Consider the following 23,375-nt stretch of genomic DNA (forward strand, 5'->3'; position numbering starts at 1 on the left):
TGCCTCTAGATTTAGACACTTTTTTTGAGGAGGCAATTTCGCAAGCTATTTGACCTTTTCCATTTTCCCAAGGCCCAGCTCCAGATTAGATTGCTGCTCCATGTTTTGTAACTATGTGATTCGACTGCCTTCGAGATTTATTGTCGCATTCCTTTACAGAAGCCTTGTGCGCAAGGTTATAAATGTCCCGTGTTTGATGTTAACACTGTGAGAATGTTAGTGTCTACGATGATCCTTTGGTTCCTTGACAGAATTCATAATAGCTTCAGTGTTTTGCAGATCAGACGTGTTGATAACTGAATATTGTATTGTGTTCTATCCAGTAAAATCTCAACTTTCGTATCCACTATGGTTGTAATGGTTCCTCCTCTCTTGTCTTCAAGTGCTCCTCTCTTCTCTCTCTCACCTCTCCGCTATGGTGGAGCTGGTGTGTATATGCAGCTCTCTTTTTTTCAAATAAGGAGCGCAAGGGCCACTTCATTAGCAAGAAGGGAGGGAGTAAGGAGGCAAAGGCAGGATGAGTGTTTCTGTGCGTGTGTGTGTATGTATGCAATGGGGGGGTGCAAGGGAGGTAAGCAGCAGCGTGGCACTTCACTTGACAAGTATACTAATTACTCCTTTTCAGCAGAGAAGCTCCAGTCAGCCTCTGCCACAGTCTAATGACCTGACCTAGGAAGCCTCTCTCCATGGCAGAGCCTCCCCAGATCTACTATTACTCCTGCTACACACACACACACACACACACACACACCCACCGGAATGTAGAGTCTCATCTCACCGCTATCAGGGAGAATCAGGTGGAAGCAGATCAGTTCTGCCCCAGTAACCTCTTCAGGGACTGAGCTCCTCCTGCACAGGAGATACCACCTCATATCATCAACTAGCACCTACACACCACCACAGATATTTAAAAAAAATTAAAAAACACACATTTTTTTCCCCTTCTTCTCATCTCCCACTCTCTCTCTCTCTCTCTCTCTCTCTCTCACTCTCTCTTTCTCATCTTGTTTTTTTTTTCAATACGGGAGGATAAATTTAAAAGGAGTAAATTGGAAAATCAAATGAGGGCTTTAGGCAGCCGCAGAGATTTGCAGAGCTGTCCGCCAGCGTCGCAGAGCCTCATCCATCATGTCCCAGAAGTAGTCAATTCCTCTAGTATCTGTAAATGTTTTCAGATATTAGCCAATTTATATGCTCCGAGATTCATCATGGAAAATCAGCTTTAGCGGCGCACATTATCAGGACCTGTCTCCCCCTTGCTCCATGAAGTTTGATGAACGAGTGCTCCTCCACAGCTCAATGGCTTGTGCGTGGGGAGGGGTAGGGGGGGGGGGGGTATACAGAGGAAATGGATAAGCCCCCCACCCGTGGAAAAAAAGTGGGGTTTTTAATTAATAAACAAACTTGCTCATCAGTGTCAGGGGCAATAACAATCGTCATCCGTTATTGTTTATTACGGTCCTCCCTCAACAAATGTTGCAATCTAATGAGGTTCCTCAACATTGTTTTGTGTTTTGAGATAATGACTTTTACACCCTCGTGGAGAAGGGAAGAGTAGTTACAAATGACACAAGTATGCAATGAGAAAAAATGGCAAGTTTATGTTGCAGTTACCTTGCTTTATGTAGTTTATCTTGTTTTGGAGTTGCATATGAAAACAGGCTTGTGATTTGTTTACACTGGTTGTTTTCTTTAGCAAATCCCAATGGAGGCGTAGCGTTTCACATCTATTATTCCCCTTTTCTCTGTTCTTCCCTGTTCAGATGTTGACGGTGTGATATATAGTGCCTTAGTCAGAATTTATACCAACATGGGACAATTACAGTAAATTTGGTGAATGTTTACAAGGTGCAGAGTCGTGCTGCAGGGCTTTGTTCTCTGTGTCTGGTGTTCTTCAGATTATGCTTTTTATTTTCCTGCACATGTTTTATGTGTGCGTCTGTGTGTGCCTTGAGTCTGTGTATTTAAAGAGCGTGTGTGTGTGTGTGTGTGGCAGAGAGGAGCTCAGGGTGTCATAGAGGAGTGCTGCCGTGCAAGGCGGGGGCGTCTTTAATAAATGTATGCTGATGTTGGAGGCTGCAGCGATGCGAGGGATGCAAGAGCCCTGTTGTTATTTACTGCTGTGTTTGTGCACGGCAGCGAATCCTGGGCCTGCAAATGGCATTACAGCCCTGTGATGAATGAGCATTAGGGTAAACTCATTTTAAAAGCATCCTGATTTATTCGCGGCCTGGCCTTCCATTTTCATCAGGTCAATGCTTGGCTGAAATTCCACATTGTCATCGCCAAGGTCACCTCTTTATGGCTATTTTTAGCCCCATCGCTCAGAAAGAGCAGGAGGAAGGGATCCTATCACTTATTATGGCCATCTACCAAAAATGTCAAACCGCTGGAGAGACACGGCGAGAGAGAGAGAGGGGGAGAGAAGCCTGGGCCTGGAAGTGTTTGTTTATGTGTGTTATGTGAGAGACCAAAATGTGGTGGTGGTCAACCCCCAATTATGAGCGCTAGTAAGACAAGAGCTTTAATGGCTGCCGTTTGCCTTCGGGGAGGTTTATTACACACTACTGTTTTGCAGAAGCAGCGTCAAATCTATAAAAGGACCATTAGGAAGAGGGAAAAAATCAATCAAAATGCCATTAAAGTGGAATAAGTTGCCAATATTGCTGATGTGGTTGCGGGTCCTTTGATTTTCCTTCAGATTATTAGGCACAGTCGAGTAGTGACTTTGTTAAGGGAAACCAGTGTTGCTGGGGAGTAATATGTCTCCTGGCTTCATAAAGTTTGCTGCCTCATATTTCCCGCTTTATTGATTATCCATTATCATTTGTCACGAGGTGTCCTAACTCAAGGGGAAAATATAACCCTCTTTCTTCTCCGCTGCCTGCACTGCACAGGAGCCTGGTATGGATCTGCGTGTGAAGGTACCAATCTCTGAGAAAAATGAGCAAAGAAATAAAGCACAGCGCTGTGCCTTGCAGCTCTAAGAGGGAGTGTGAGGTTGTGGGGTGGGGTGGGGTGGGCTGGGGGGGGGGGGGGGTACCGTGGCTGGGAGAGACTGAAACGGGAAAATAAGGAGGAGAGGTGGCAGAGAAAGATGGGAGACAAAGAACAAGAAACAGAACGAGAGTAGGGAGCACTGAATGCGCTTTGTTCTTCTTCAACACTCCTCCCTCTTTATTTCATCATTTAAGGTAGATGAGGGATCACGGCACTGCTCGTCCACTCGGTGATGGTTTTCTCAGGGAGTGATGTCTGTGAGAGAAATGCAAAGGGGAAGACGACTGAGAAGAAAGGTCTTAAGGGTTTCCAAATGCATTTCTATTCATGAAATGAATTGAAGAAACACTCAATGATCCAATCAGTGTTTGTAAATGTACACCCGAGTCTTTTCCAATTAATCCTTTTTCATTTAGGGGTTTTTCAATCTCCGTTTTTATCCATTTTCTATAAATCTCCACATAAGCGGACTTGTTTTTAACAGTTCTATACTGTCCGCAGTTTATGCGATGAGCTTGGAGATCTCTGTGCAGTGTTGGTACAGGCACCATTCATGCCTGAAATGTGAATAGAAACATTTCCTTGTATTGTCTGCAATGCTGCAAGTCTGTCAGGACCATGTATCACTAAAATGGCGTGCCTCAACCATTTCGTCACACAATGATACAATCCATTTAATCCAAATCTTTTTAAGAAATGATTTAAGGAATTTTTTTTGCTGTTGCACTACCAGCGAATCAATCCGGCAGGCTATTCCTCTCTGATTTATAATGTTAGTAGAGCAAGAATGAGGATGAGAGATGCAGAATAGTCAGCGTTCATAGCATAGATAAACTACATGGGGCTCCTGTGCTCTGGACTGAAACATTTATCTATAGAAAATCTGTATAGACACCAAGCAGCCATCTAATGGACTAGTGTGGAAATACTGCACTAACAGTGGCGTGGTGAATTACAGCGTGTCAAGCCTGTCTTTCCTCTGTATATTATCACCGTTTGCTCTCAATTCAATGCAGCAATTACGATATCATTTTTCTTTTTTTTTTACATTTATTTGTTACACAAGCTACAATGTTCTACGTGATTTGCGTGTAAATATTAATATGTTTTTGGAATTCTTTCTCTCCCTCCCTTACCTTTGTGTTGTTCTCAGCCTCTAAAACCGTCCTCAGCGGCATGCTCAAGGAGCCGACGTTAATTCCAGACCAGATTTTGGCCAAAAACATCTACCAGGTAAATTGAAACAAGAAATCATTTCAATTGTTTTGTGTCATGGAGTGATTTTTAATTACTTCAAATCAATTTTTATAACATTTTATTAAGTTTGCTGCCCTTTTCCATGTAACTAATCCCCTCGCTTAGGTACAGTGACTTTTTAGGTGTTATTGAACCACCTGGCTGACAGACGGCATCAGCCGCTCATGTTTGCTGATGAGGTCACGTGAGAGCCGGCGGTCATGCCTGCCAATCTGCCAGCATCTCCTGTGTTTTTCTCCTTTCACTGTATGGGCTTCCTTCCTTCACCTCCCTTCCACCCACCCACTCTTTTTCGCACGCCATAATATTTCTTCTCCCTCTTTTCAGTGCACAATAAATGACTGCTGTTATGGACCGCTGGTAGACTGCATCAAACAGTATCCTATCCCATAAAATTTTAAGCCTGAAATTGACGAGGAGCTATTGAAGGGGATGAGATGTGTCTGGCTTCACCTGACATAAAAGTTCTGCTTCACAGGGGAAGTGTTTCATCCTGCCCACAATCACCGGTACAGCAGCTGGAAGGCGATGGAGGGAAGAGGAGGAGGAGGAGGAGGAGATGATTGGCTGATCTGAATGCATCTCCATGTGCACACAGTGGATCAGACCCAATGCTCTCTAATACAAGAACAAAAAGAAGATCATTCATAAGCCTTAATGTCTTCTTTTATTTGGTGTTTTAGTTAACCCAGATGATTTGTTATTTTACTTTAATAAAAATTTTAAAAAGCATGTTACATGCTGATTTTTTTAAAGTCCTTTTTATTTTAATTTAGTTCTGATCATTCTTATGACGTTCAGCACCATGGAGAGTTCTGGGCACACAGTCCAATTTGAACTATTCATCTTGAGTTTTGTTTTTTGCACTCTATATATTTCCTTCCCTTTCTTTGCCCAACTATAAATACCCCTCCTTATCTAACAGGGGCTTGGCCTTGACTAGAGGGGCAGGATCGGAGTCCAAGCTATTTAGGGGCAAGCAGCTGGGTAGCAAACCAACTGTTTCCTGGGGGAGGAGACTTATTTGAATGAGCGTACATGGGTACGTCTGTATATTATTGTGTCTGTCCAGGCTTTCTTGTGTGTGGTGGGGCTGGGTTCTGTTCATAGCCAGTCAACCCTGTCCCGCCCTGCCCTCCTTACACCCCCCCCCCCCCTTTTTACCTTTCTTTGGCTGTCCTCTCGTCAGTGTCAACTTAGTCAGTTACTCTGCCACAGAGAGTTCATTATAACCGCCCTATTATGTGGTTTGAAAGAGCTCCATCCTCACATGAGAGGGATGCAGTTGAGTCAATCATGGTATGTATGTATTAATTAAATCCATTCTGAGAGATTGGTGTTTGTTGAGGGCAGCATATTGGCCTAAGAGCTTTTCTCTCTCTCTCTTGCAAAGAGCCAGTTTTGAGATATGGCCTTGGTAAATGCAGAATACCTCTCTGTGGCATCAAGCAGCATGTATTCTGATGCAAAATGGCAGTTCTTCTAAAAGCATGCAGGCACTCTATGTATTTTGCCAAATTGGCATTTGTTTCTTCCTCATTAAGGTAATGCACTTTTGGAGATTTTTTTTTGTGAAAGCAGATTAAGGTTGAACTAAAATCTTTGATTGGGCTCTCTGTACATCAGCAGAAAGAGGATTGGCTTTCACTTTGCACAGGAAGCCAAGAGTGGAGAAAAAAACTGATTCTTAACTTTAGCTGATGTCAAACATACACATGCACAGTTGAGCTCACATCACCTCACGTCTCTGCACTGATCCTGTTACCACTGCAAACTACATTCTACCTATAAAGTACCGCTACATGTTGGAATCCTTGACTCTCTTTTCTCAGCGCTATTGGCCAAGAGCACGAGGTGCTGCTCTGTGACAAACTGAAAGAGAGGAACCTTTCCTTCCTCGGTAAGGCGTCTCTTGACCTTCTCATTATGTTTCTAAAGTCAATCTGGTCATGGCAGCGTGTGGCCGTTTTGTAAGTTTAGTAAAGGACGGCCTGAACATGACTGATGCAGTGGATGTTATCTCTTATTGATTTGCTAACAACCAGAAGCTGCTATCAAATATCCTTGGATGCTGATGCACCGGCATACAATGAATATTTATAGACTAAAAGCTTCAAAGGTAGCTTTAATGTTTTGTCAGGTTGCTGTTCAGAGTTCGGAGCCAATTTTAAAAAGCCAGTTTCTTTTTCCATATTATCTTGGTACCATTAAGAGGACCATTTCTTTCCAATAAGTTCGGGGGGTTTCATTTTTATGAGATGTTTTTGGTTTTTGGTTGTAGTTTCTAATATTTTAACCAAATTATACTTTTGTTGTCTTATTATCTTCTACTTTGCTGACACCATTATGTTGTTCCAACGATATTAAATCAAGGTAGAGTGTCCAGGTGTGAAATTGTGAAACAGAATTCTTAACCCCGTCCCACCCCCCTCCCTTAGGTCAGATGAGTGATGAAGGACAAAAGTCATTCCCACTGTCATTAAGACCATATCATATATTTGAACCTGGAGTGCTGACCTTTCTTCAGCGCTGTTCTAAAACTGTCAGAGTTCGGGTAGCACAAGGGCCACTCAGGCGGCCTCACCCCATCTGATAAATGGATTGGAAATAAGCTACCCAACAGCAGGGATGGCCCATTAATTTTAATCAAAGGTGATGTAAAAAGGCGATCAGAGCCACCTGACAATGTAAACAGACCAGTAGGTATGAATAGAGGCTCCCATCCCACCACATACACATTAACACCCACATTACCACGCCCTGGATGCCCCTCTGTACCACAGGCCTCTGGCAGCCTCTCTGACCTCACTCGGCTCTCTTTCACCCCCCCCCCCCCCCCCCTTGGCTGACGCTACCTCCTCACCACTGACACCGCCACCCTCCATCTCTCCTCAATTCCCTTCCATGCCCCATTAGTTGAGCTTGGCTGGAGACAAAGAGGCAGGCCCTTGGAACTGAATGACCTGGTCAGCCTGAGATTTAATGGAGAAATCAGGTGTTGTGGGGATAATGGCCGAAGCGCACCAGAAGTCAAGGACAATGGCTGCGGCCTGTGAAGGCAGGGGTCAGACTTACAGAGGCTATAATGCCAACCTTGTCCCCTCGCTGTATATTTTACAAAGCTCTGCCAAACTGGAAAGCAGCTCTGTAACCGGGCTTTACGGGTCTTTGTGCGTCGACAGCGAATACGTGGCAGATGTAGTTAATGGTTTTACTGTGCTTGCTTTGCTAACACTTAAGGTTTTCTTTTACCAGCACCTTGGTGAAGGTTGTTCGGTTACCTGCTTGTGATTGATGCAACATAACTTGTTTAATGAAGAGTACAACATATTGCAAAGTAAGAGTTAGATGTTACAATTCTGCACTTTATCTCCTGTAGATGAAAACCAGCTGAGAGTTATGGGCTACGACAAAACACCTGATATCATCCTGGAGGTTCCCATTGGTTAGTATTTACATATATAATGTAATATTGTTTTATCTGAAATAACTGCTTGTTTACCTTGGCTACCTTGTTTCAGGAGAAATTATGCAGTTGTCAAAACATTGTCATGTTAATGCCAGATTTTCTTAGATTTTGGCGAATAACTGGGAAATAAATCAGAGGAAATGTCACATGTCCTTTCTGGATTTTGCTTGAGTGTCTTTCTTTTCACTGATCTTCTGAGGGTCGCTCTGTGTTTCTGTTTCTGGAAAGCCGTGGAGGGACACATCGTACACTGGATTGAGAGCAAGGCCTCATTCGGAGACGACCACAGTCATCGCACCTATCTCAATGAACAGTTCTGGAGCTACTGGAACAGGTGAGTCTTCTCTTCCTATTCTCACCACTTTGTATTCTGTTTTCACATGCTTATCTTGGCGTATTGTTTATAACTTCTCCTTTTTGACCACAAACCACAATCGGCTTTGCTCAGTATTACAAAGGCAGCTCATATCTCTGACAAACAACGTTAACCGCTTCCTCCCTGGCACAGACCACACTAACCCCACACTTGAACTTCCACATGCAACATCTGCACATCACACTACTTCCACATCCACTCCTGTCATTGGAGCCTTTTTACAGCCTGAAGGGTCTGCCTGTGAGCGTGATTGTGTTCCAGAGTACACACATTGTTTTGGAAGGGAAGCTGGTAAATGTGTGATTAATCTGTTGCATCTGTTGTCATGAGGAACTTCGGACAGGAACGGACCCTTGTGGTCGGACCCTCCGTGGGGGAACGGAGGTGTGTGAATGTGTCCGTCTCAATCGGGGCCGTGTATTGGCAAGAATCTGGCGATACAATGCATATCATGATACAGGGTTACGAGTCAATATATGGTGTTGTATTGCAGCTCTGTGAGCAAGGCGACATATTGCAATTTCTTTTTTACCGAATTTTAGTAAAACGATCATAGTATAAAGAGCACATGTGCGTAAAATCAGAGTAAAAGAAGTTTACTTTTTTATGCATTCAGAACAGTGGGATTTGCATTTTTTACAGTCCCTGTAACATCATATATAACATATCTTTGCAAATTAAAGAAAGTATTGAAAATTTAAAATGAATAGTGTTTTTGATAATCGATAAGGTACTCTATATGTTCAATATTTTCTTCCACCGCTAGTTTCAATGCTAGAAATGAAATTTTTTTATTTCATTTTCTATTGAGAGAAGATAATTTGGAGCTCTATAATCTTTTCACAGTCTACCCACAGAGAACAGGAACTTTAATTAAATTTCATTCTCATCACTGTAAAACACAAGACGAACAAGCTGTTGAAAGGTTATGCCTCCTTTTATTTAGTCATTCGTGTGCTAAAGGCTGAACACGTCCAATAGTGTCCATTGAATAAATGAACTATTTCTCTATTAAATGCCAGCAAAAAATAAAAAATGGGCTATGAATAGGCACACACAGAAGGAAGATTAGGGGTCATTCACACATGCGCTTCACCTCCCTGCCTCCCTTGGTGCTGAGTTCCAGTCACCAAGTTGAAAAGTCGCTCACACTGCCGCCACTCGCCTCACTGCGGCCCCGGCCCCCCTCAGCCGTGACAGCCAGTTGACATGTTGTGACACGCTGCTGGAGTGCCAGGAGGTTCCAGACCGCAGGCACAGCCAGACTTTCTCTGTCTCTCCTTTTTTTGTTTTGTTGCTGCGTGTGCAGTACCAGGTCAGGATTCCTCCCAGATTCCTCCCATGTATATACTACAAACCATTTGAAATGAATCTGCATTTTAAGCAATAACTAACAGTTTGTAGACTGAAAAGTAAATGAAAGGGAAATAATGGGTCAACGTTCAGTAAAATGTTACGCCCACCTATATGACTGCTCAACTGATTTCACTCACAAGCTGCCAGCAGAGCAATCATTTGATTTTAAGGGAAGATGACTCATCCAATTGTATTGAGCAGTTAAAATGCAGGAGATGAGGTCAAGGTCAAAATCAATGATGTGTTTTATTTTTTTTATTTTGGAAATGGCCTGCTTCCAGGCTTCCATTACTATTGTTGACGTCGGGAACTAAAAGCCACTGAGGTGTGAATTTAAAAAGGACCAATCTAGATTGTTGATGGTTACTATCTTTGTTAGGCCTCATTAAATATCACGAAGAAAGTTGGTAACAATACAAAGCTTTGCTTAAGCTCCAGATCATTCCCAGACCATTGTTTAATGAGAAAGTACGAAATGATGTCTCAGTCAGTGAAACTTAAAGTAATGCAATAAAGAAGGAGGGCTCATTTGATGAGCGTGACATTAAGATCATACATATTTTACCCTGTAAGTCGATGTTCTTTCTTGGTTTGGATTGAAGAAAGTGGCATTAATCTGCCTTTGGTCTTCCTCCCTTGGTACTCGTGGCATTACATTACAGTAGATCAAAATATCAGAACACCAACAGGCTGATTGGATGGCTAGCGTTAGTCTGAGCCTTACATATTTGCCTACGGGTGTCTTTCATTGATATTCACTGGGGCGGCGCTGTCCGAGTGTATTAAGGAACTGACAAAGTAGATCCCGTCATGTCAGCCAGCAGCCCGGTCAGATAAACATTGTTGTGTCAAAAAAGAAAGAATGTCAGTCCCTTCAGACCCTACCTTTTCCAGCACCCTTGTAATTTTTAATTGACATTTACTGCTGACATTTGAAAATGTGCCTCATCTTTCTCTTATTGTTAGACCTTACGGATTAGCGTGTGTGTGTGTGTGTGTGTGTGCACATGTTAATGGTTATGTGTGTTAGCAGTGAATTTGGGGTCAGCTCTTTGTAGTCACAAGAAAATAAACCAAGAGAGTGATGGGGTGACATCATCCTCCTTTCACTTCTCATTAGTTGCTTTTAGTTTATGAGATGGGCCCTGACGGGCTGATGTTTAGGGTGTTTGTCCATTCCTCAAACTCCGATTTCAACGTTTGACTCTAAACCTTTCGCTTTTCTTTTTGACTGCCCTTGGACTCGCACAGCAGTGTTTGCAATGACTTCATTGCTCCTGATTGACATTTCCAGTGATTTGCTTATTTTTCATGAATTCCCTCTTTGCTTTAACTGAGCCGCTTCACTCATTGCTCGTGTTAATTGTTCTTGGTTTGCCCTCCGGCATTGTGGAGTGAGCTATGGGGACGTAGATTTTGGTAGACGAAAAGAAAAAAAAACATTACTAATTTTTCCTCCAAAGCCCTCACCAACTGCATTTATCATCCAAACAACAGTCTTGCCAACACACTAACCCCATAATGAACCCCTCTGCAGTGGAGTGAGGGGTAATGACGCTTCACCTACAATGCTCCCAAGAAAAAAGAGAAAAACGGTCTTCTTGCAGAATCAAACGGCGTGTTCAGGCCCAGTGCCTGGATGAGATGGCGTAGCAGCAGCTATTGGTGTCTTCAAGCCATCAATCTTAGCTGGTGGCGTTCCAGAACCAGCGAGCCCTCTGCTCTGACGGATGTTCACATAATTGAGTTATCCATCTCGCCCAACTATCAAGAGTTGCATAAAAATTATTCACCTGCTGGTGAATATTAAACACATAATGAGCCTCTTGTGTGTTTTAGGAGAAGTGGGTAAGGTTAAACACAGCATGGAATGAAATATGGACCCTTCTGTGGTGCCACCTTAACTGTCCCTCCTTCATTATGGTGTGTGTATCAATTACGGTTGGCAAAGTTCCTACAATGACTGAGCAGCAACTGACGTTCTGCCCTTGTATTTGTCTGATTAGTTTAGCTCATCAAATACTTAATGCCAAATACATTTAGATAATGGCAATTATTTACTGACTTCCTGCACTTCTTTTTAAATTTTGACCATGCTGTGGTCCCTATGAGGTTTAGTTACTTAATATGTAGTTGTCAGACTCTAGTCCTTTGTAAAAGGTGTGTATCTGGAATGGAAGACCACAGACGGCAGAGACGTTTTGATGCTTGATGGATGGATAAATGGATGGATTTATAGATCAATGATTGGTCCTCGTTGTCAGGAAAGCGTGTATCACGGCTACTAAAAGAAAATATCAGTCAACACATTAACACTACAGCCTTCCACATCAAAGCACAGTCACAAAGCAAACATCTGACAAAGATGGCTACAAGGGTTTCTCTGACATTTATATAATACTTGTGCATATGTTATCTGTCTAGTCTTTGCCTGTTTCATAGTCTCACAGCATCTCTTCTCTGACAGTCCACTCATTTTTCAGATTATGAGGGATCTTTGTGGCCCTTAATTGCCCTCCATGCCGCAGTTGTGAACCATTAAAGAATCGATAGAGTAAATCAGAATTACCACAAAATAGCTTTTCAGCAACAACACTTCTCTGCGGTGGAGTACAGAGTGAAATAAATAGATTCAGAGCCCTTTTACTATTTGCCCTCCCCCGTTCCACCTACGCCAACACAATGGACAGCCTGTGTGGACGCGAGCGCGCCCCCCTCCCAAAGTAAATCAGCTGTGAGATTCGTAAACTGCAAATGTGTCAGAGTTGAAAATGTTAGCACTCTTAATGGAGGCTTGAAAAGGTTAGATCTGATAAAAAGCTGTCAGCCGTCCGCAAAAAATGATTTATAGCAATATAATGGGACAGTATGCCTCATTTCTCCCTCATATGAAATGGGGATCAAGACTTTCAGGGGGTGCCATTATACATCATCTGGCTTGACCACTTGAAAATTAGTTGAGACTTGAATGCAGGCACATGCATTATGTTCCATCCGGCTCTTTTGTCTTCGTCATTCTGAAAGTCATCCCGTGTTGTAGTGGAGATAATTCATGTCCTGCCGTAATTACAAGCAGAAAATTCTCATGCTCCAAAAGTGCATATCGATCTCCATTCAAATGTGTTTTGCGCAAATGAGATTCGTGCCATGTCCTTTGTTGCAACACTTTTTTTTTTTTGTATGCACATAATGGAAGCAAAACTACAATTAATGGGGAAGTCATAATTCGGAAGACTCTCCCCAGACTGTTCCTACAGCATCACTAATCTGCTTGCTGACACATTGGCTAATGAACAGACAAGAATCTGATTTATGTGAGGTTTTATATTAGTTGACACAGCTGCAATTAGACATCTTGAGTTCTTTATGAACTTTTTCCAATTATATCTGGAACTGTATGCTGTAGATTTTACATCCGAAATGTCATGGTATTTCTGTTATACTCCCAGAACCGTCAATCCATTTGAGACATCAAATTCATTTTTTGATTCAAGATATTGTACACTGCCGTCTTTTTTTTTTTTTAATGGACATGTCCATCATTTTTTGTTGAACTTTCCAAAGCAGTAACGACAGGAATGCTTAATTAATGGTTTAGTGTGTTGCAGAAAACCAATATTGAATTCAGCTGTTTTTTCCTTTATGTTGCAAAAAAGGTTTTCCTTCGCTAGATCCTTAGATGTGCACGTATGACTTGTTAAATATGAATAAAGACATTTTCTCATATTTAGAAATGCTCGCTTTGTGCATATAATGCAATAATAGTGGCATAATAAAAGCAGCAGCAGAGGCAGGGCCATCACAGGGCCAGAGCAGATAGGGGATGTCACCTGAGAGAGGGCGCCCACAGGCCGTGGCTGCTGCTGATCCAATGCGGCTGGACATTACAGGGCCGTCCCCGAGGACAGGTACTGGCGCATCTGGGGTGACAATGTGACACCTCCAAGACCTGTACCCTGCCATACTATACTCACCCTTTCTGTCAGAGATGTGCACAACAAAGAAAGGAGGAAATAATAATATCCATTGCAATAGTGGCCTTTAAAGAATAAGTAATATTCACTTAAATCACATTTACCTAACATGTGAATAGCTGCATTACTGCATCAACCGGCAATGTGTTTCGTTTCTTAAATAACACTTGATGTTGATGAGGTGGCTTCTCGGGGTTGCAGGGTTTTAAGGCTGTGGACTTTGTATTTATGGAATATGCATGGACAATTCTAGTTAAGAGCTTAATTTTCCTCCTTTATTTTTTTTAAGTAAAAAAATGTTTTTTCCTGGTAAATCGCAAGCGCCTCTGACATTGCCTTGCTCCTATTTATAGTTATGGATACCCCATGCAGTGCAGGAACGTGGCCTCTTTTATTGTTTCCTTTGTTATGACATCCTATCGTAGAATATTCCACGGCTAGAAAAATAGCTATCCACAATGGTGGTTCCTTTAGGGCTTTGCGAGTGTTTGTTTTAGGGCACATCGGCACACAGAAGTGCAACGCTGGCCCCCAAAGCACACGCAACTTGGAATATTAATGGCAAATGACAAGTCTGCTCTGATGCTTCAAGGATTTCATGCTTTTAAGGATGCACATTTGGGTGCGTTGTTTAAGGCGTCTGGGGTGTAAGCCGCACTCTCAGGTCTCGAGCAGCCTCAGGATTTAGCTCTGGTTAAGCCTCCGTGGCTCCTATTTATTTTTGTAGGGTTGTATGTGAGCATTATCCAAATTTGTCATTTACCATCGAGTGTGAGAGCCGCTTTGACACGGCCGCTGTGTGTGTATAAACGAGGAGCGGGACAGAAAGCGGCACCCGGCGATATATATCCCGCCTCCTGTCTTTCTGCTTGCCTGTGACACTGCGAGACGGAGAAGAAAGCCTGGAGTGAAATGAGGTTCAAGCATGTCTACGCCGTGAATTCCTGTTTTGCCATGGAACTTTTTCAAAGATTAACGTGCATTTTTTTGTCAGCTTTCACAATGTATGTCATCAGACTTACAAGACACGCATGTTTTCTCTCCTTCGGTCATTTTTGCAGCCTTTTTTCCCCCTCTTCTTCTTTTTCCTCCAGAAGTGACCTTCTGGGTTTCATTCCAGGAGGAAGTCACCAGCATTTGTCAGAAAACTTAGAAAGTGGTGGACAAGGATTTTCTTTCGAAAACTCAATCTAACAGGAGAATTTCACCAGCATACAGGTCCACATCGCAGGCAATGTGACGCAAAACTTGCAGCGATATTTCCTTGACACGGAGACAGCCCAGACAAATCGATTTTGTACACTAATACACGGTTCTTGCTGTGCATCACACACAGGCCTGTGTGCACACGTACTGCTGCTGGATATCTTCACATCTGTAGAAAGTTACATAGAGATAAAAGGGGAAATGGGACGATCATTTTAGGGTCGGGTGTTATCATACAAAGGTCGTGCTCTTGTATTCTGCTGAATATGTTGCTGTCATAAAGGCTAAAAGTAATTTAAGAGCATTTTTTATTGTTACCACATTCTATCCACATACACACCCACATTTCAACTCAGTAGTCATAAAGCTAAATCACAAATATTTAATGCTTTCGAGGACCTTTTGTTCATGAAGCCTTTTTAAGTATTTCATTTCATGCACCTCCACAGCTGCTTCCAAAGCATCTTACTGCCCAACTAAAAAGGGCTTAATTGTGTCTTAACCTCTCAGTAGAGCTGGATGAAGGATGAAGGATCAGATGATTCCTCCAGTGTCCTCCTGAGGCCTAAGGAGAGCATTGGACCATGAGTCCCGTGGCCTGTCGCAGGACATGAATGCGGCCAAGAAAAAAAAAAAAAAGAGCATATTCTTTCCTGGTAAAAAAAAAAAAAAGAATCCCAATTGAATAGAAACAATCAGTTATTTTGTTCTTATCAAGTAATATGGTCCTGACATTTAGTTTTAAGGAATGGCATTTGGTATTGAAGGAGAGCTTTTATTTGTCCATGGTTCATACGGATACAGGAGAGGAATGCATATTTTAGTTCTGGATGTGCGATTTCATGACATGGCAAGTGTTTAACAGCTTTTTGGGGGATTAAGATTTCCTTTTTTTTGTGATCTATTTTTTTTTGTTCAGTTCACTTGTCTCACTGTGTTGCTACATGCATGGTGTAGGTTGCGTTTGCTGATTTTGCAATAGTATACTTCAAGATTTAAATGTAACCTTTCAAGAGCTACTTGGGTTTTGATCAGCGCTGCTGTATATGCTACAGATTAATGGGTTAGTTTAGCCACTTTATCTTTGCTGTCATTTATCTGGCGGTCAGCGTTGTCTGGTGTATTTCTGAGCACAAAAACAGTAAACACGCTTTCTATTTCAGTCCAAAAATAAATATATTTTACCTAATGACAGCCAAGGAAACAGTGCTTCATATTCCTGCCTTTGTGTTTAAAGAGCAGCTCTGTGTGTACCAGATAATGTGCTGGTACTCGTGGTCCATGGAGGCCCATCAGTCACTGTGTGGAGCTGGTCGCTTGTGATAAGTGGTTCCTTATAGATAATCTAGACACTGGGCTTTTTATAGGCCCACTGTCCCTCACATAACCTTGTTTTTGGGGGGTGGGGGGGGGGGTGTTCTTCTCATTTCACCTAAAGTCTTCTTGGAGCATGCAGTAAATAACATGTTTTAAGAGAATAACAGAAAATAATGTTTTTTAATCTATAAAAGGCAGCATAAGCAAAACACCAATCAGCTTCTGCATCCATTCCACACCAGATGAGGTCAAACGCTGCTCCGCTGTTCTGAATTTGCACCCGTCATTCTACATTTCGTTAAGTCATCTGACCTCATCCATCTGCCAAAATATCGTTGAACGTCTGCGTTGTTTGTTTCACTCTGTAAGGCCTGTTTCTGATTGTTCCTCATGGGAATCATTTTTGATTGATCTATCGTAAGCAACCGAATTTAAATACCAGATGAAGAGGTATTTGTTTTTGTTAGCTTTTGCGTTGTATTTCAGTATTAATTCACTTCAGAAACACTGAAAGAGATACAAGCACATCTGAGTCTTTCCTCACCCGCCTGGCATTTGTTAAAGAGCTTCGTCAGGACCCTCTTCCCCCATCTCTGTTCCCGGGCAGCCCTTTCCCTTTCCCGTCTCTGGTTTGAGTTTCACGTCTCGCGGCGGTCTGATTGCCTGATAGCTTAAACATCTCTGCCTGCCTATCCCTTAGTGGGGAGTGTGTAATCAAAGACACATGAGCAGCCTGTGTCCAACTGTTGACCTTCTGATTTTGCTCATCAATTCTGAGGGTTAATGTACACGATCTATCAGGTCAACAGATTACTCTCCCCGAGCTCTGTCAGGTCTATAAATGATGAGGAAACAAACGCATTTGGCCATTGAACCCTATTAAAACTTCTTCGAAAAAAAGGTGCACTCAATATGACTGCTGATGTATTCTTTCTACTCTCGTGTTAATGACGCTAATGTTTTTTTTTTCTCTATTATGCATTTTAAATGAGCACCATTAACCAAATCTTTCCAACAAGGGTTTAAAGAGTTAACAGGGTAACGATATTATCCAAATTCCAAATCCGTCCGCTGTCGATGTAACGTTTCATCGTAGGCGGGAAAGTTGAAACGGCTCGATACCCAATCCTTTTCCTTTTTGGACTGATGCGAGATAACAGAGGCATACATTTCTGAACAAGTGAAATATAAACTCTGCGCAGAGTTTGGGGCTTTGAGACGCCCCCCCCCCCCCCCCCCCCCCTTTGAACGGCCGCCGCGGAGATGTCGGAGAAATCTATTTCTCATTTTGAGTGATATCTCCATCAGCTGGCACGTTCGCGCCATGAATCCCCCCCCCCCCCCCCCCATGTTAAACCCGTCTGTCTCTTCAATGACGTCTGTGTGTTTTAAATGACCACTCTTATTTTTTTGTAATGGGTGTCTGTGTGTCATGGAGGTTACAAGTGAAAGGGCAGAATAGAGCTGTCTGGCGAAAGGCCTCTGATAGAAAGTGCCACTTCAATTTGCGCACAGCTGCAGTTAAGCCTGGGCTGGCTCACTGTCCGGCCCGACACTTCACATTCTCTTCTCCTGCGACTGGAATGGATGTGAAAACTATTAACTTCAGACAGAGTTTTGGCCTGACCAGTTCTGATCCCTTCCCCTTATTCGTGGCTTATCTTTCGCTTGTTTTGTCAGGATTGCGCTCTGACAAAGACACAATTTACATCTTGTTTGTTTAAGTTTGCTGACTCTTTGAAGCCTTTTTTCTAAAACTTGGTCTCAATGTCAATTTAAAAAAGTTATCTGTAAAAAAAAAAAAATCATATATATATATACACTGTTGTGCACCATTAAATTACATCTTACATTACTTTTTATACCACTTTTCCATTGGAGAGGTCATCGGACTGCAGACTACACATCTCCTAATTTGGTGATGAGGGGGTTTAACAGTTTGAGGAACTCTATCCGCGGAGCTGCTGACAGTCCTCAGCCCCCCTGAGTCCTCGCTAAGGACGGAGCTCGCGGTTAAAGAAAAGACTACTGGCTCTGCTTAAAGTATTCGTTGTGGTTTGAATTAGAAAGGGGATAAATTCTCTGAATAATGATCGCAAAACATTTAGCTCCAGCAGCCCGTTTGAAACAAAACACGCTTGGGTAAAACTTTGAACTGCTCCTTACTTCTTTTTTTTTCTCCCCCAGCCGTTTTGTTTTCATATTGTAGTGCTGAGTTCATGGGAAACTCTCTCCCAGGTTACCTGCGCCCCTGAAAAGTAATGGGAAAAAAAGGATTACGGCCGCAAGAATGTTTTTGCAGTTAGTTGAAATATTACCAACCTTGTCAAATGTCATTTTGAATGAGAAAGCAAACATAATTTAATCAGGGTTTTAAAGGCAGGGCTGTTTAAACTGTGACTCCAGGAGAAAGGGGTCAGCTAATTGCAACGTTTGATGTCATGTTTGGTCTCTCTCCATTTTGATGCAACTGCCTAGAAAGCATGCTCGCACTCTCCGCTCCCTTTCTCTCTATATGTCACACACACTTTATCACACACACACAGTCAAATGAAAAACTACTGAAAGGTCCGAGAGTTCTCAATTCTGTAATATTCGTAGTCTTTGCTTCTTATCCCGTCAGCCCTCCTCTCGACCTCCAACCTCACCTCTCCTTCATCACAGACCTCTGGTGCTAAGATTTAAGGATCTTATTCATAATTGTGTGAATGAATGTGTACGGGCATGCCAGTGCATGAAGAGTAGGGTATGGCAGTCCTCAGCCTACGATCCATCTAGATAGGCCTGTCCCATGGAAACTTTGGTGGATAATATATTATTTCAGAAATAACAAACAATATTGTAATTTTAAGACTTGTATAATGACAATGTAATTGCATAATAATAAGTACAGCCTTTTGTGAACATTTAATACTTTAAAATATTCAGACATTGGAATAAAAAAAATGTAATATTCTAAAAAATAACATAAATAAAATAAAACCACCAAACCATAAATAAAATAGAAACTACGGCTCTGTCAAAAAAAAAAAGTCTGCACAATGCCCACGTCTTATAATGGCAGGGAAAACCCTGCTGTTTACTCTGGCCTCATGTTGCCCAAAATGTTGGTGACATTCTTATGTCAACAAACGATTAGATAAGTCTACAACTTGGAAATTGAGGTCTGGGATTGTAACAGTGTGCCGTTATCATGGTGTGCTGCGGCATTGAAATTGAAGGTCATCGCGATGTGTACATTTGCTGAGTGTGAGAGTTAAAAAGGTACAGCCAGGATAGTAATAGTGTAATACCGTATATATATACCGTGGTAGCATGAAACTGTTATCTTACTGTGAAATCTCACTGGTTATGAGGCCACGTCCATATATTGTACAATTAATCGATATAGGTATCATTGTGAGTCCTGCACTTGGACCGATGGTACGTGCAAAGCTCTCCCACCGTCCTACAGCAAGACCATCCTCCAAACACACAGGCCCAAATCGCTTTGGTTCTCATAATTACTGTGTTAACAAAAGCAGGGGGGGGGGGGTAGAGGGGTATACATTGTAAATTATGTTTGACAAGGTGGGGCTGGTGGTTTGTCGTGGCTTGTCTTTAGTTATTACTCATACTTCCTCCTGCCATAGATAAGGTCTGCTGGTGAACATACCAAGGTGAGCGCTGGTGCAGGGCCCTTATCGCCAGCATTGATTTAGGGCAAAACCCAGTGACAGAGGTCATTGTGCAGCAAAGCTATCCATCATTCAGGTTTGATTTCTGCTCTCACCGGTCTCCCAGATGTCTACACGTAGGCGAGTCACAAGGAGGAGAGGCCACGCGAGGGTTGGACTGGTGGGAGGTGTGATGTGGACGGAGCATTGAGGAGCTCTGCATAAAGCTAACTGTTTGTCAAATAAGAGATGCCAAGAATTCATCATATTTAAGAAATATGTTCAGATGTAATTTAGAATTAAAGTAACAGTGTTAACTCAATTTGATCGGCTAATTCAGGTGTGGAATCCACAAACTATTTATCTTACATTTAAAGCTTTGGATGCTTATGAAAAATATGTAGCCTTGAGTTTCTTTCCCCCGGTAGCTGATTGACCATCTTCCCGCTGTTTATTCTGCCACACAGTGATTCTCTCTATGTGTCCTAGAAACTGAGTGGTTGTTTGAGACGCTCACATTTCCCCCAGATTTAAAATTCAAGGCAGTTCTCAGCCTGTGGTAAATTAATTTACAATCATCTCTCTTTGCAGGGGCATTTTTTCCGATGTCTGAAGATGAGTATTTGTGGCCAGACTTGTATATTTTGGCTTAAATGTTCTATTCATCCCGGCTTCAAAATGGGTTGCTTGTACCTTCAAATATGTTATGAGTCGTATTATTGATTTGTCATGAAGATTATTTCTTGCACTTTTTTCACCAACTTGTGCAAGGAGTTGGAGGCTGCCAGTGATTCCCCTGGAGCGATCGCATGTAAATGGCTATAAAGTGTCAGCTAAAGGTATCCTGAAGAATCTGAAGGCATCGGTAGTTATGCTGAAGTAGCAGTGGTGGTGCTGCTCACTCTAACCTACCAGAGGAAAACTTAAGTAGCTAATTACACTTCAGTCTGTAATGAAATCCATGTCAGGTTGTCTTGAGAACCTGGATTTGTGTGGTGGATTTCAGTTAAATACAGGGGCAGCTTATACATTTAATGGTTCTCTCCTCAAATTAAAGTTTATTTCCGCAATCCCCTCTAAAATGTGTCATCTCCCATTACGCAAATGTGGATATGGTAAATTAGCGAGGAGAGCGCTTACGCTATGAATATGTTGACTTTTTTTGTGCTGTGTGCAGGGGGGGGGGGGGGGGTTAGCTCGCTGGGGGTTGGGGGGTGTCTTTAACACTAAAAAGTTGTCTTCTCCCCTTGCAAGATGATGTGTTTTTGCAATTCAAATATTTGCTCTCTTTCTCTTCTCCATTGCAAAGCTCCCTTTGAAGCGGAAGAGTTCTATCAGGACCAATGACAGTGTGAGCTTGCAGCGTGACAGCGCAAGAGGCAGTGCTGGACTATTTCTAACTGCATATTTAAATAGCAAGGAAATCAAAAATGTATGCAAATGACGGCATGTTTTGCATGCTGATATTTTTATGATTTGGGCACTTGCATATTCAGGTGGTGTTCAGTACGTGCTTAGCTTTGGCAACATTAATCAGAATTACGGTACTTCATGTCTTCACCACATCCTTGATCTCCCGCTAAACAAACATTCCTGGGGGGTGGAAGGCCTGCAATTTTGCAGATTTACTTTTAATGAAAGCTCTGCTTAATGTTTTCATGGACCGTTTTTTAGTGGAAAGACATATTTAAGGCCTTAGGCTTCATACCCAGAAACTCTGAACACTTCCATAATGTGACTTTCCTCTATAATGCACATTATGGAAGACCTACCTGATCTTATTTACATTAATCACAGCTATATACAGTATATGCCTTCTTCATGTTATGTGGGAAAGCCTCTTTTTATTTGAATGAAGGTTTTAGATTTATTCATTATAGTGAACATATACACCATGACGCCATGCGTGGGTGATTTGGGAACGTGTACGTGTTTTTGCAATGAGCAACATATCAAGCCAAAGCCCTGGAAAAGGGCCCCAGGCCTGTCTGCACTCCTAAAGGTAGAGAAAATACAGTATAAAATAATTAATTGAATTGTCATTTGTATGAGCAGCCCTTGCTCTCTGCACCCTATAATTCCAACCTCTTTCTCCCCCTTGCCACATTTTTTCCCTTCTTTTTTTTCTAAACCGCAATTAATCTCATTTTTAGTCCAATTTCCAGCCCTCTGCTGGAGTCAGAGCAAGTCCCCTGTTTTGTTCCTATTTGGCTTGGTTCCTCTGCATAGTCATTAAGGGCCCAATTAATGTCACCCTTTAGCTGAAGAGTGCTCATTTTTATTGGGGAGCTGACAGTCACCGCCATGAGTGCCGCAGTGTAATATGCATTAATTGCCCCGTAACACTGGTAATTACCAGTTCTTCAAGCCTCTCAGTAAACTGTCATGCCCAGACACGACTGCTTTGAAATAGATTACTCATTAGGGGGACCTGCCCTGTTTTCCAATGGGGGCTCGCTGGGTTGGCATAAAGATGAAAAAAAAATCTGGTGCTTGAACAAATAGTTGCCAAGAGCAATTTCCTATTACAACGTCCCGGTAACAGCTTTTCTCTGTCTTTCTCTTTCTTTTCCCTCAGATGGCATTCCATCCGTCACTTCAGTTAAAGATCAGGAGTAGAGTTAGATGTCCATCACAGATCTGGCTGATAGGTTTGACTCCTTGTACCTTAGGTCGAGATGGGTATCGTTAGGATCTTATCCATACTAGTACCGGTACTTTTATGGATACTGCTTACCGGTTCGGTTCCTTGTCAATGCCCTTATTGTTGTTGTTTTTTATATTTTAAGATTAAAAAAGACTATTAATTCCAAACAAAGCGTGATTGCGTTATTATTCGTATGTAAACAGTCTTTCTTGAGCAGCAACAGCAGCAGTGTTTAAATAACTCACTATCGTAGACTGTTTCAATACCAACAACTCATGTAAATAAATCAATACATTTATAAAATAAATATTCCTAGCAGCAACGGGCTAAATAAAGTTCAACACAGCTGCTCCTTAAAATACAGGCGCAGCTAAACAATTAGCGAAGCGATTAGCTTTCATTCATTCGCCTGTTCTTATTGTCAAACTCTGTATGGCATCGCGAACGCTTCCTGCAGTGGACGAGGATGAACGGCTGCTCGACCAACTCTTCGTGTCTGTGTTTATATTATGCATGTCCGCCACATGTTTTGATAAACTGCTGGTATTACCCGACTTGGAGGGGTTTTATTGCATTTGAGACAGCGAGAGTTATCAGCGTCTACTTCAGTAAAATGTGGCCATACTTTCACTCTTTTTGTTCTCTCTGCCATGTGTGTTTAATAACGCTGTACTGAGCCGGAGTCTGTGTGTGTGTGTGTGTGTGTGTGTGTGTGTGTGTGTGTGTGTGTGTGTGTGTGTGTGTGTGTGTGTGTGTGTGTGTGTGTGTGTGTGTGTGTGTGTGTGTGTGTGTGTGTGTGTGTGTGTGTGTGTGTGTGTGTGTGTGTGTGTGTGTGTGTGTGCGTCGTGCAAAGACAGAGACAGCGAGAGGAGGTTTGCGACGCTGCAAGATCTCACTCCGTAACTTCTAAAGTACCGATAGCAGAACCGTTAATTCCGTATCGATACTCCGGGTTTTTACTGCTGTATAATCGGTTCCCATTTAGAACCGAGTTTCGGGGGGGCATCCGTAGCCTTAGGATTTCACCATTTGCCTTGGTTTTAACTGAAATAGTCAATGTTGATTGTATTTTGTTCATTTTTTTGTCTTGCCTTTGTACAACACTGCCCTGAATGCC

At 42.3% G+C, this 23,375-nt stretch overlaps 1 protein-coding gene across 2 annotated transcripts in view; it reads left to right on the forward strand.

Annotated features, from left to right (window-relative positions):
* Positions 1 to 23,375, forward strand: part of cdin1 (CDAN1 interacting nuclease 1) — a 52,562-nt gene that overhangs the window by 17,997 nt on the left and 11,190 nt on the right. Inside the window, exons 7-11 of one of the 2 annotated variants that reach the window (XM_079287093.1) lie at positions 4,154 to 4,233; positions 4,585 to 4,634; positions 6,090 to 6,157; positions 7,637 to 7,702; positions 7,955 to 8,060. In XM_079287093.1, the coding sequence (XP_079143219.1) occupies positions 4,154 to 4,233; positions 4,585 to 4,634; positions 6,090 to 6,157; positions 7,637 to 7,702; positions 7,955 to 8,060 (370 nt within the window). Of the gene's footprint in view, positions 1 to 4,153; positions 4,234 to 4,584; positions 4,635 to 6,089; positions 6,158 to 7,636; positions 7,703 to 7,925; positions 8,061 to 23,375 lie in introns of both variants that reach the window. The other variant, XM_079287094.1, reaches the window with a different exon arrangement.

The sequence above is a fragment of the Melanostigma gelatinosum genome, assembly GCF_949748355.1.
Source record: "Melanostigma gelatinosum genome assembly, chromosome: 16".
Taxonomy (NCBI): Eukaryota; Metazoa; Chordata; class Actinopteri; order Perciformes; family Zoarcidae; genus Melanostigma; species Melanostigma gelatinosum.